This window comes from Hydra viridissima, unplaced genomic scaffold, assembly GCF_058129835.1.
Source record: "Hydra viridissima isolate aposymbiotic clone 2 unplaced genomic scaffold, HvirCarnegie_v1 scaffold_5, whole genome shotgun sequence".
NCBI lineage: Eukaryota > Metazoa > Cnidaria > Hydrozoa > Anthoathecata > Hydridae > Hydra > Hydra viridissima.
In genome coordinates, this window is record NW_028324304.1 from 12,748,756 (window position 1) to 12,763,216 (window position 14,461).

Below are 14,461 nucleotides of genomic sequence, written 5' to 3' on the forward strand. Positions count from 1 at the left end.
GTGGTCAATATTTATCTGTTCTTGGAATAATTTTTTCATTTTTTGCACAAAAGACCAGCTGGAGTTACTGCGCATAAAAATATGATTGTACTTTGTTTTTGATTATTCGGATAAGTAGCGCGAAATTATTCGGATAAGTAGCGCGAAAATAGGATAGAGGGGCGTAAAGATAATTTAAAATTTGCTCATGAATAGAGACCAACCGAATTCACGGCAAAAAAAACACATACACACACAAAAAGCACAGTAACAAAATGCCACTATCTTATTAAGACTTCTTAATAAGAATGTGCTTTTCTTTTTTTTTTCTTTTTTTTGGCCGTAATTTTGGTTTTCTCTGCTCAGGAACATCAAATTTGAGTTGCTAAAAAATGACGAGTTATGGACTGACGAAGGTAAATTTTCGAAATTTTGGAAGGGATGGAAAGGTTTGTCCTTCGTCTCATTAACAATTAAATTGAACCAAAATTTTACGGTTTGGTAATGTTCCCCCTGATATGGTGTAGGTCCTATACGTCGCGTAAAAAGAATTATGAATAGATTAGCTACAGTAGAATTGGAAATGCCATATTTAGAAGACAAATTTTTATCACAACAAACTTCCAGTAAGACAACTTTTCTCTAATACTCTGTTCTTTAGAATTTTATTTAAAACTAAGAATATCTAAATAAAAAAATAATAACTTGGGTTTTTTATTGTCAGAGGAAATAAAAAGAGGAAATCTATTTTGAATTTGTCTAATAGTAACAATTTGAAGTTACGGACTTTTGCTATTGAAATAAGCTCTTATTAAAGCTTTGACTTTTTTCCGTAATACCAGATTAATTTTTCTTTATATTTTATGCTCTTTAACTTCATAAAAAATTCATTAAAAAAAAAATCAAATTGCTTTTGTACCCTATTTATTTGTTGTATAAATTAGGCTTCCCTTATCGAGTTAAATTATATATATTTGTTGTTTAGACAAAATGCTAGGAACTCACAAAATTAAAAAAAAGACAAATGCTAGTAATAAGAACTAACGTAAAAAAAAAAAAAAAAAAAAAAAAAAAAAAAAAAAAAAAAAAAAAAAAAATTACTTGCATAAAAATGTAGGAAAAATAACACAACAAATTTACTCCAAAGTTTATTCTATAAAAATTTTCTTTTATTTACAAAAAATTCAATTTTTAGCCCGCAAAAATATAAATATATGAAAGTTATTGATGTTTAAAAAAAAAGCGTCAAAAAAGTGCGCTAATTTGCTGTACATAATTACAAAAAACTCAGCAAAATTCGGATTTAAACATTCTTGATTAAAAAGCTTTTAACGAAGTTACAAAGAGACGATGTTAGAAACTTTGATAAAATTTTACTTAGTAAAAGGAATTAGCTAAAATTAAATTTGAAATAAAACTAAATCTGTATGCTACCTGCAGCATCTCTTTTTCGTTTTTTCAATGTCAGGTGGATGAGTTTTATTGAGATTTAGTATGCTGCTCTGCAAAAGTGAATCTTCGTTTTCTTTTAATTTCCTGCAAGAAAATAAACAGCTAAAACGTGATTCTATTAAAAACGATGCTGATCATTAATCATTAAAGAAATTAAAAACGTACTTTGCAAGACTACTAATAGCCTCATTAACATTTTCTCCGGAACGTGCACTTACTTCAAAATACAAAGCGTGGAAATCCTAAAAAAGATGAATTTTCATTCTTACATGAGAAACTTAAGGAGTCCAAATAGTAATTTTTAAGGATGTTTTAAATATATATAATAAACAAAAAACAAAAAATATATATAATATAAAAGAAAAATAGGGTACCTCAGCTATTTTTTCTGCAACTTCCTTTTTTATTTTTCTTTGATGACTGTTCTCTCCTTCAATTTTGTCAACTTTGTTACCTATTAGGGTGATTATACAATCTGATTCAGCTCCATCCTATAAGAAAATTTTTGTTTTGTAATATTCGATTTTGATTCTGTAGGTGAAATGGACTTTGACCTCAGTTGAGCTTATTTGCAAAAAGTTTCACTTCTAATATTAAAAATGTAATTAAAAATGTATTATCTTCTCTCAAAACTTTGAGTACATTTTTTCCCATACATTTTGGAAACCCAAATTACTAAAGATTTGATTTTGATTAATGTGAGTGGGTTAGCAAAATTTGCTGTCAGATATTATTTTTAAAAAAACCAAAAATTTGTGAAATGGTCTCTATATATGTAATCTTTATATTTTGAGAAGGAGTTCCTTTTCAACTAATAATTATGAAAAAAAGCTTCAATTTATGAGTAGGTCAATGCCCATGGTGTCCCAAGGATTTTACTGTGATATTTATTAAATATCACCCTAACTAGACTGCATATTCACTCTAAAAAACTGTTACTAACACGAATAAAAAAAATTTACCTCAACATTAAGCATCCAACCTTTAACATTTGTAAATGAACTTTCAGACGTCAAATCAAACATTATCACTATTCCATCTGCACGTCTGAAGTATTGCTTAGTCAAGCTATGAAACCTATTGAAATTTAAATGTGAAATTAGTGGTTGATAGTAATAAAGCAACAAAGAATAAATTAAAACCGAATTCTAGGAATTTTTTTAATTGACCTTTCTTGGCCAGCTGTGTCCCACAGTTGCAATGCAATCCAATGATTACAAACTTCTAAAGTCTTTACTTGAAAATCTACACCAATCGTTGCACTGAAATTTGGACGGAAATCATTGTGGCAAAAACGATAGATAAAACTACTTTTTCCAACACCACTGTCTCCAACAAAAACAATTTTATAAACTCGATTTGGATTTTCTGGTGGATTTTTTAATGAGACTATAGATATCTATAAAAAAAACTTTTTGTCAAAAATATTGGCAACACACGCTAATAGTTTTTGTTTGAGAATGTTACTTTTCAAAACAAACTCATCACACTAGGGAATTTTAAAAATAATATTAGAGAATATTAAATAAAGAAAGGCCTTTTAATTCATCAAGTTAATTCAATGTAATCCTTAAGCCTAAACTACAGATTTAACAGAAAGTTACCTCATTGTCATCTTCACTATTTCTACCTACAGGTGGCATGCGTGGAGATTGTGGTGTACTAACTATTGGAGACTGAACTGTGTTACATAGTTCTGCACAATCTACATTTTCCATTTCTAAATCTGCTTCTGTAAATAGTAAATCAATAAGACTTAGACAAAGAAATATAGGTATTAAAATAGATACAAAAAAAATTACAATAAATGTATGAACACATTATTTGTACAGAACAAAAATAATTTTGAATACTTTATTAAATATATTTTTGATTATAGTTTTTAAACAATATTGAATTTTGTGAAATATTTTTTATAAAGTGGTGGTCAGGAAATTAGCACACTTATGTTATGAAAATTTCACTTGAACAAGATGAAATTCAGCACACTTTAATCATTAATTATTCCAAAACCTCTTGACAGATTTTCGTAATTTTATTACACAATGAAGCTAAATAAATTATTTATCTAAACTATTTTTTACATTTTTAAGTGGACACTTAGAAACCAAATATTTTTTGCAAGTACTTGACACCATCTGCTGGATGTTACTTTTAGTTACTTTTTTTGAAGCTGCTATCCACTTTTTCTTAAAATCATCTTCATCTGAAGCTAATTTCATGCTTTTCAATAAGACTCCTTTTATAGTTGACCAATAATTCTCAATACCTTGCTGCTCAGGACAATTTGGAGGATTTGCTTCCTTAAGTACTAATTCGACACTATTTTGTTCATAGCATTCTAGAGACTTACTGAAGTAGCAGATTGTGGCCAAATCAGGCTAAAACATACTGGGTATAACATGCTTGTTAATGAATGGCAAAAGTTATTTCTTTAGACATTCTTCTATATACAGATTCAAGCTCAGTCTTATGAATAATGTATGGTGCACTTTTCAAAACATAGGAGCAGGTTGATTGCTATACAAGGAACTTGGGAGCAAATATTTCAGTTTAAATGTACTTGAATTTGTTGACAATATATCTATCTTTCAACTGATAAAAATATTGCTGGGTTAGCAACTGTGCAAAAGTCTTTTTTGCAATAGGTTTAATTGCCTTGAATTATGCACAAGTTTTCTCTGCTTAAAAGTTTTTTTAGCATTTTTGAACAACGAATTGCTTTAATTTCTTCATTAATGGATTGCTTTGAAGTTTTCTTTTTATGATATGTTTTATATTCTTCAGATTTAAATACTTATCCAATCAAACCTTGGCTACATTTAAATCTTTCTTGCATGATCTCTTTGTGAATGACATGGATTTGCTATTATGGAGCAAATGATTGATTTTGCTTTATATTTATCTTTAAATCCTTTGTTTTTTCTGCCTCCTGTTTTTCTTTTTAATAAATCAAGCCTCTTTATATCACTGCAAAAAAAAAAAAAAATCCAACTGAAGATCAGTTAACACTGATTAATTTTGAAATTTCAATTTGTGACAAAAAGGAGTTTGAAAATTTTCCAAAAGTTTTTCTCAATTTAATATTTGTTTACTTATTTTATCCTGATAGCAATGGTAATCAATACTTAACACCAATACAATCAAAGAACAACACATTCTTTTTGCATAAATTTAGAAAAATCTTTTAAATAGTTTTTGATTAACTAACAATGAAAGATTGCTGAATTTCTTTGTGTTCAACCGATAAATAATGCACTTTGGCTCAATTTGGTTTTATAAAAAAATATTGTTATAATCTAATAGTTTTCCTCCAGTTTTTAATTTAAGTGTCATTTTTATTGCAAATTCAGCTGGATTTGTAATCTTCTCTTTGTTACTGCATAATAGTCAAATATATGGTTCAAATAAGTGCACAACCAGGTCTTAAAATTGTATAATTTCGGCAACTAAGAGAGAACTTGATTATGCAATGAGTGAGGTCCTCCTGATGAATTAGTTTCTGATGATATTAGATTTGGGTTTGAATCTGTTAACTTTTATGTTCAAATATTATGTTGATTTAAGACTTTTATTTGATATGAAACCCTCATATTTTTATAAGAAGCCATATTTCTTTAAGAATATTATTTGTCTGGAAGTGTGTTTTTGGTCCAAGATGACCAAGCAATCAAATTAAGAACAAGAGCTCAAAATGGAGTGCATTTTTAAAATTTTGATTTCACTTTTTACTTATGATTTCAAATTTCTAAACTGCAATCTAAAGTTTTTCCAAAAATGTGGTAATTTGTTAGATCTTTTACCATAAAATTAACAAAATTTTTATTTTCATTAAAAGCGCTAAATAAAATTGTTCCACTCAACAAAAATTTGCCATTTCACATTTGTTAAGATACAAATACATTTTCAAAACTTGCATTCTAGGTCCAATCTGCATGAGAAATAAACTTTTATTACATTATCCTATTATTTCCGATATTAAATAAATTTTTGGCAACCAGACTATTTTTATACCAATTAGCTAATTATTAACTGTTACTCAATGAATAAATGAAGTAGATCAGTTAAAGTAATTTTTTACAAGAAATCACCTTCAGTTTCTCCTATGAAGTTTCTTTCTTCCGAATCAAGTATTTCACTACTATCTGAAAAAGCACCAAGTTCAAGTCCTGGTGAGCGCTCAATATCTGGATTAAATAGATCAGTTCTAAATAAAAGAAAGTTTAAATAGAAATCTTGCAAAACAAAATGATAAAAAAAAAATAAACATTTTTCAACCAGATTTAAAATTCTGAGATAAAAGTTAACATGCTCATACATACTGTGAGCCAAAATATTTAGACATCAATGATCCTTGTTTTGTTAAAGGACTGTGAGATGGTGTTGAAGCTGTTCTATTAAGTAAAAAAAAAAATAATTTCTGGAACTAGTTCAAAAAATTTTTTAAAAATGTTTTACAAATCTCAAAATTTGTGTTAACTAAAGACATTATTCTCCAGGATAAGCAAAACAAAAAACAAAAAATATTTCAATAAAAAAATTGACTTAATTATGATAAAAGATTCTAAACAACTAAAAACTAAATATAAACCTTGAAAACCTGTTTTTTCCAAGAATGGATTCAACATATTTTGTTCTTTTCTTTTTCTATAAAATAATACTAAGAGTCTATAAACTAAAAACCAAACCAACAAGAAGGAACTTCAAAACAATGACTTACTACATGATCAAAATCAGAGCTATCTTCTAATGTTGGCAAGGCGACATTCTATATGTAAAAGAATTTCATTATAAATTTGGAAATTAAAAACATCTGAAGGTAAAAAAGCATGTGATAACCATAAACACACAAACATAAAATTAAATGGTTTTTGACAATCAGATGGTTTTATGGTAAAAATTATATAGATAAACAAATGGAGGAAGATATTTGTTACGTAGAAACAGGCATTTATTGATTTTAACTTATTATACATAGAAAGTAAATAACAGTAAATATTTAGAAAACAAGATTTAGAAAACAGTTAAAATTTAGAACAATAATACAAAGAATACTGTGATAAAACCTCAAAATAAATCATCGTAAAGTTTACAAGTTAAATTCTAATGTTATATACCAACATAACTATAATACTCTTTTCTTCTTCCAAAAATGTGTAGAAATATAGTTTTATTACACAAAAAGATTTTTAATTAATCAATAAGCACAAAAGTAGTACATTGACATCAAATAAAAATGGATTTTTATTTTCTATACTACTAAAATAGTACCGTTTTTAAAGTTGCCTCAATTGCATCACGGTCATCTCTCAACTTTTGATTCATCTTTCTATATTAGTAATAAAATCATCTTCTAAAATCATATCTTAGCAAAAATGTGGCAGATTAAGAATCTCTATTTCAGAATGAATATATTTTACCAAAATTTCTATACCAAATTTAATTAGAATACCATGTAAACATATTTATGGTTATAAATTGAAATTACAAGCAAAAAATTGGAAAAAAAGGTAGTTAAATACATGGTATATATAGTTTAAGATCAGATTATGTAAGTCTTCTACCTGGTATATATGGTTATAAATTGTGTTTACAAGCAAAAAGCAGGAAAAAAAAGGAACTCTTAAATGCATGTTATAAAGTTTAATATTAGTTTATAAGTCTTTATGTGAGTATCTGATACATTAGTCTCTAAACATTTCATGTTAACTTAAATGTTAAAGGTCTTAAATTAAAAGTAAAGACAATAACTTATTTAAGGGTCTGCATATCTTTTCATTTCCGTATTGTTATCATGCTGATACGATAGCGGAAAAAAAAGTGTCACCGGAATAATTAGGACAAATAATCGGTAAAAAAAAATAAAACTGCTATCCCCTGTAAATATGTACCAAATGTGTCCAGGCTAAAGTGACTCAAAATGATGACCATAAGGTACTGAAATTAACTTTAAGGGTTAAGGAAAATAATAAAATGCTTTTGATTTCCAGTAACTGAATACTAATATTTAAATGTTAATAATGCAGGATAAAAGATTTAGTATTGTTAAAGAATAAAAATCAGTATGAACACTTATTTTACTAATTAATGTTATTCATAGTTTTATTCAGGTCTTCAGTTGCCTAGAAATTATAAAACCAACACATGGAAGCAGAAAATATGCTAAATATTCTTCAGAAAAGTTACAAAAGGCTCTACAAGACCTAAAAAAGTGGTGCATTCACCCAGAGACAATCTGCTACTTTATACAATATACCAATATCAACATTAAAGAATAAACTCAAAGGTGCAGATTTTTACTTGGTGATCAGCCAATAGTTACAGCCACAGAAAAAGATATATTTAAGTCATGTTTTGAAATCTTCTGAATTAGGCTCTCCCGTGTATGCTTTTTTCTGACAAAAGAGGCCTTATGATGCCAATTAAAAAATAATCTTTCCTGAAAATCTAACCTAGCCATTAAATGGAATATTAATTTTGATTAAAATTAAGCGTAAAAGAGTAGAAGTAGAACCAAATGTGATTGAGGAGTACTTTATTAATTCAGCAAAGAAGCTCAAAAGTATACCACCTGAGAATATCTAGAAGTATGACAAAATAAATCTTAATGATGAGCAAAGTAAGAAAATGTTATAACAAAGTGTGGATGTAAATATCCTGAACATTTCATACATTCAACAAAAGCCTCAGTGTCTGTAAAGTTTTGTGGTTATGCTAAGTGAGAGTTGTTACCAACATGTGGTTTACAAAGCAGAACTAGTATGGAATACATGGATGGAATATAGGCCACAAGAAGATTGTTACAAGAGATCTAAAAGTGGTTGGTTGGACTTTACTTGCTTTGAAGACTGATTCATTTCTTTGCTTCTAACAAGACTCAAAAAGTTCAAGGCAGACATGTCATTATTGGTAATAACTTGCAGTTATTGATAGATGTCAGGCTAATAACAAAGCTTTTGTGGCATTAACAGCAAACTCTATGCATCTCACCCAGTCATTAGGTGTTGCCAATCTTTAGGTCAATGAAGTTCAACTGGCACAAAATATTATGTGAATGTAAAGAGAAGGGAAAAGGCAAGTGAGTTCTCTCACTTTCTAAAAACAGGCTTGCTGTATTTCTATTATGGTCTTGTCTATCATTCTAAGCTAATATAAATACTAGATCACCCCAATAAATATCATTCTAAGCTAATATAAATAGTCACTTCAACGATCATGGTGATTTTAGCCCAACAATTAAACTTAAAAATTATTACAATAAGTGTAAATTATTAGTTGTGTGATTGATAGTGGTAATTATTGTTACTATGCACATCAAAAAACAGTCCTTATTTAAAAAAATAGCTTTTGTTCTTTTAATTTATTCAACATTAAGGTGTAATATGGGCCAAAGTAATCCCATTTTACCATTTCATTTATGTTTTTTAAATATTTTAAGATTTACAATGTTAAAAACAGATAACAATGTTATCTATGTGTTCTTTGTTGAGTTTTAAAGAGTAGAAGTTACCTTAATGCATCCAGCCTTCTTATAAGATCCTCATGCTCAAAATTCATACCTTGTGTGGCTTGTAATGCTGCCCTAAATTGTTAAAAAAATTTTTATTGTTTAATAGTAAAAAATACATAATACAATATTAAAAAAATATCTGATTTAGATGTAATATTTGTTGTTTTATCAATTTTATGTATTGAAAAAAACTTACCTAAGAGTCTCTTTTTTTTCTTGCGAGGTTTGCTCTTCAAGGTGAAAAAGATTAGTTCTCAATGCTTCTAAGCTTGTCAATGAGTCATTAAGTTTGTCTTCTAGCTCATTGTTTTCCTAAAAATTCTAAACTACAATAAAATCAACCTTTTTTCATACACAACAAAATAATTTTTCTGGTAAAAATTTCATTAAAGTTTTGATCAAACAATACAAATGTATTTTTTATGAACAACAAATAATCAAACTAATAATCATAAAATCTAAATTTCACTATTTTAAAATGATTTTAAACTTCTAACTTGAGACTTGATTGCTTAATAACTGGTTCATTAAAAAGCTTTAAAAAATTCAAAAATAATATAAAGACCTTTAAAAGCTGGCAATTTTGATGTTTAAGGTATATTTCTTTATCTTTCACTTCCTGTAATCTTTTTTCAAGCTAAAAATAAAGTAAAAAAATAAAAAGCATTAAGTTAAAGTAAATTTACTAAAATAATAACCATAAAATTAACAATTATAACATTAATAACCATCAAATTAACAACCATAACAAAATGAATAACAAAAAAAAATAAAAAACATACAGCAATTTGCCTTTGCATACATTTTTCAATGTGTTTCTCTTTCTCCATAAGTTCTCGCTGCAAATCTTCACGGATTAATGATTCTCTTCGAGTCTCCTGCAAGTTTCATTTTTAAAAACATAAAAAGGCAGATTTAATTATCAATGATTTACCACTGGTAAACATGCCACAATAATTATTTACCTACAAAACATCTGATGTAAACTGAATCAAATAAAATGTTTTTAAATGCTTTTTCATTTTTTGGAATTTTATTAGTTCAAGATTTTACCACGGTAGAGGTGGCATTGGCTAGGGAAAGAAGAATATTCAAAAAGTATAGTGGAAATAAATCAATTCAGAATAATTAAAAAAAGTTGCATTAGGTTTGTAGAGGTCATTTGTTTTACAGGAGAAGCCAGAGAATATTAACAACACTTATTTAAATATAATCAAAATTGATAAAGGTAAAGATATTTGCAGTAAAATCAATACTAATGAAATACAATTTTAAATAAATACTTGAGCTAACAAACATTTATTTAAAATTGTATTTCATTAGTTTTCATTTAATACATATAATTACCTTTAATGTTAGCTTCAACTTCTCTGTTTGTAATTGTGTTTCCATTTCATCATAAATTCTTTTGATTTCTTCAGAATGATCAACAGATTTTCTGAAAAGTTTAATTGATGTTTTTTTTAGAATAATCAAAAAAAAAACAATAAACAACTACCATAGTAACAGACAATGAATAAGAACGAAGTTTACAAAATATGTTGAATTTAAAAAGATCTTTTTTTACAATACTTGATATTTTTTTGAATTAAAAACCACTGATAATCAGTATATCAATCACATTAGTAGTATTTATAATAGGTATATTTGTATTAAATATAAAACTTGCAGATACCAGTTAATGAATCTTTGTATAAAAAAAAGTGATTTTATTAAAAAGATTATGCACTCATATGAAAACACACACACACACACATACACATAAAGGTAGGTGAAATCTTTTTATGAAACTTGGAAATAAAGTTGTATTTGTGTGGCTCAATTGATATTATGTAAAAGAAATGTAAAAAAAATTTAATTTACTTCTGCCAACTTTAACTGAAATTTTACTGTCAGCTCAAAAGGAGGTCATTTTACAACTATTGTATTATATATGAAGAGACTTATCTCAATTATGCATGATCTTGATAAATATCCTTTAGAAAAAAGATCATCTTCATTATTTGAAAAAAACTTCCATCATTTCAAAAGCTGGTTGATGTTGAATTTCTGATTGAGATCAGTGTGGATGTAAGTTTTCATATAAGATACCAGCAGTAGAATGGGATTTGACATGGCCACATCTAAGCTTGAAAGGAAGGAAAATAGGAAATGTAATAATTTCAAGAATGCTTACCAGAAATGGTTGATGAGTATTACAATGGTGATGATGATGATAAAGAAGAAGACAGAGAAGATCACAAGGACATGTTGAACAGTGATGATAGCATGTTTGTAAGGGACCTTTCCACTGATGGTTTGCTTTCTCTACAAGATAGATATAACTATGGACAACTATGCAAGACTTTTGATAGATGCAAGATCAGTAACAGAAAAGCTTTTATAGTTGTGAATGCAATATTAAAATATCTAAACCTCCTAACATCAGAGACTATAATTGACCCTAGAGAAATAAAGAGTAAAATAATACAAATTTGGAGAGAGCAAGAAACTAAGTTGCGTAGTAATGAGACAAAGAAACTGGTGTGTACTTAATTTGATGAAAAACAGGATATGGTCTAGTGCATGATACCAAATACCATATAAGTATGAGGAGCACTATGTTATAGTTTCTTTTTCAAATATCTTGATCATGTAGTTCCAATCAAATTACTGATGCTGCCAATGAGATCATGTCAGTCCTAAAAGAAACAGAGTCTGTAGACACTCTTCAAGGAATAGTGTACAAGCAATAGCATATTGAGAAAAATTAAAGAGGAGTTGGGAAGACCATGAAAATGACTGATTTGTCAATTATATATGAATGAATTAACATTTGGAAAATATTTTTCAAAAGATGGACCTGCAACATCATATATAGTGTCTTTGCTAAAACAAATATGTTCAATCCAAAATATCCTAATTATTAACTTTTTCCCACTTCTGGAAAGGTTGATATTCCTGATGAAGTTTGTAAAGATCTCAGAACAGATCAAGGAGATCATCTGAAAGCATGTTTAACTGTGCAAGTTAGGACACGTTCAAGTCAGTACACACCATTTCTAGAGTGTAGCCAACCAGAACAATTTAGATCTTCATAGACAAGGAAATGAAATCACAATCTTATCAAAGCTGAGAGTTTAACCTAAAGTTGTTCGCATTTTCAATAAAAAAAAAAAAAAAAAGTTAAGCTGAACTTCTCTACTGAAACAAGTTTTGACATGATTGATTGGGACAACTGCCAGGTAACAGTGACTCCAGTGCTGTCACATGTGCCCAGCGATGTCCTTAAAACATTTTAGCAATTTTTTTTACCAATATTTTGATGCCATTAATAAGCTGTTGAACTAAACCTTGACATGCCATGGTTTTATTGGCAAGAGAGCTTGGTTTGAAATGCCTAAAGTGGATAACAAAGCTTGTTTCAAATAACAAATAGATCTTCCTTATCACTTGAATTGTTAGTCAGAACAGTGTTCTTAGCTAACTTCTATTGGAAAAAGGTTTTGATACATGCATTGACTTTCAGAAATGTTTATGTATACTTTACATTCTTAGGTTTATATAACAATAACATTTTTATGGCTAAAAGTTGGCAAGTGTGAACATTTAATAAAAAAAAAAAAAATACATCTTTTTAAAAATTGGATCATGTAACAACTTTTTAACAGTATTTCATTACTGCAACCAAGCGTTTATTACAATTTGACCCACCCTATTTTATATATACACTATCAACAGTAAGTTTGACAGAAAATTTAAGCCAGGTTATAATTTTATCCTATTAATCAAAACATAAGTTAAAAATGGAAATTATTGATTAAAAAAATGCTTAATAATTTTTAATTCTTGTAAGTATGATAATTAGAATAAAAATTAGACCTGAAAAAGTTTATTTATTCAATTATTTCAAAAAATTTAGTACCTGCCTCAAACATTCTGTCGATAGTGTGTATATATACATTCATATACATAATATTTTACTATTTTATATATATAAAATAGTAAACAGCATGTTAAATTATTTTAAAAATTCTTTAAAAACTTATATCATATAAACAAACAAAAAATCAGAGTACTCACTTTTCAAGAACATCTTCTAAATACTTGGCCTCTTTCTTTGCAGTTTTTATTTCATTGTGTACTTTTAAAAGAAAGGTTTCAAACATTTTTGTGGCCATCATATCACCTGAGCTTGACACAGAGCTCCATAATTTTAACATTTGCTCTTTTGATATTGAGCTGTAAAAAAGTGATTTACAATAAAATATAGATAAGTAATTACAAAGTTAAACTTAAAAAATATAAATATATAAAGAGAAAAAAAGAAGAGTTTGATGGATTATCACACACCTAAATGGCACATGCATCACCTTTTTACCTGCCAATATATATTTGATTTCTTAAATTTTAAAGCAATTTAGAAATAATTGGAAGCTTTTAATCTCAAAATATCTTTTAATATGGATGAGAATAACCAAAATATAATTTAAGCCAGAAAAGAAGGTACATGCCTAAATTTCCAAAACTGTAATAAAATTTGTACCTTCCAACATGCTCTTCTAAGCTATTTAACATCTCATCTATTCCATTAGTCCCTGACTCGTATTGAACACTTGGCTGACGTTGGGTAAAAATATTGTCAGTGAGTTTACTATTAATTTCACTTGGAGCTTTTAAAGTATCAATTCCTCTATCATTATTTAAGATTTTATGACTATCAATAAAGTATATGTCATCAAGCAATCCATCCTTGCCTTTCCTTTTTTCAACCATTGAACTGAAACCTTGTACAAACTCATTTAAAGTTATAAACCCATTTCCATCCTCATCAAGTTGTGAAAATATATCAGATATTTGTTTATCAGATAGTCCTAATTCTGAAGTGAGTGTGTTTAAGTCATACTTTGTAACATATCCTTTGTTATCTCTGTCACAAATCTCAAAAAGTTCTTGAGCTTTAGCATATGATTCCTCATCTAATATGCACTCATTTGATTCATTACTGTCAATTTCTTCTACTCCTAAAAAACACCCAAATCCATATTTAAACTCATCCAATGTTAAGAAACCTACATTTTTAGTGTCTAAACGTCTGAAGGCTTCATCAACAAGTTCTTCAGCCAAACCAAGTTCACTAGATAATGAATGTAGATCAGAAAGAGTTACATAGTTTTTTTTTTCCACATCACATTGGTGAAATAAAATTGTTGCTTGTTCATGAAGAACTTTTTCCACATCATCATCATCAGTAAAAGCTGACAAGTCCATATGGAAAACTCTAAAGAATATTTACATAGATACATACTTATATGCATATACATATACAAATATATATATATATATATATATATATATATATATATATATATATATATATATATATATATATATATATATATATATATGTATGTATGTATGTATGTATGTATGTATGTATGTATGTATGTATGTATGTATGTATGTATGTATGTATGTATGTATGTATGTATGTATGTATGTATGTATGTATGTATGTATGTATGTATGTATGTATGTATG

General features: G+C 27.7%; 1 protein-coding gene across 7 annotated transcripts in view; it reads right to left on the reverse strand.

The window, feature by feature from the left end:
• Positions 1 to 1,114: 1,114 nt before the first annotated feature.
• LOC149888772 (EF-hand calcium-binding domain-containing protein 4B-like) overlaps positions 1,115 to 14,461 on the reverse strand; it is a 17,957-nt gene continuing 4,610 nt past the window's right edge. For 3 of the 7 annotated variants that reach the window (XM_090086916.1, XM_090086917.1, XM_090086918.1), the window contains exons 2-19: positions 13,467 to 14,201; positions 13,004 to 13,162; positions 10,289 to 10,379; positions 9,724 to 9,819; positions 9,507 to 9,578; positions 9,138 to 9,253; positions 8,942 to 9,013; positions 6,703 to 6,760; positions 6,152 to 6,199; positions 6,023 to 6,078; positions 5,754 to 5,825; positions 5,523 to 5,638; positions 3,036 to 3,163; positions 2,601 to 2,830; positions 2,394 to 2,508; positions 1,806 to 1,922; positions 1,597 to 1,673; positions 1,115 to 1,515 (exon numbers count right to left, since the gene is read on the reverse strand). In XM_090086916.1, the coding sequence (XP_089943042.1) occupies positions 1,410 to 1,515; positions 1,597 to 1,673; positions 1,806 to 1,922; positions 2,394 to 2,508; positions 2,601 to 2,830; positions 3,036 to 3,163; positions 5,523 to 5,638; positions 5,754 to 5,825; positions 6,023 to 6,078; positions 6,152 to 6,199; positions 6,703 to 6,760; positions 8,942 to 9,013; positions 9,138 to 9,253; positions 9,507 to 9,578; positions 9,724 to 9,819; positions 10,289 to 10,379; positions 13,004 to 13,162; positions 13,467 to 14,201 (2,464 nt within the window). In that variant the 3' untranslated portion in view covers positions 1,115 to 1,409. Of the gene's footprint in view, positions 1,516 to 1,596; positions 1,674 to 1,805; positions 1,923 to 2,393; positions 2,509 to 2,600; positions 2,831 to 3,035; positions 3,164 to 5,522; positions 5,639 to 5,753; positions 5,826 to 6,022; positions 6,079 to 6,151; positions 6,200 to 6,702; positions 6,761 to 8,941; positions 9,014 to 9,137; positions 9,263 to 9,506; positions 9,579 to 9,723; positions 9,820 to 10,288; positions 10,380 to 13,003; positions 13,163 to 13,466; positions 14,202 to 14,461 lie in introns of those variants that run through there. The other 4 variants (XM_090086915.1, XM_090086919.1, XM_090086920.1 and 1 more) reach the window with 2 other exon arrangements.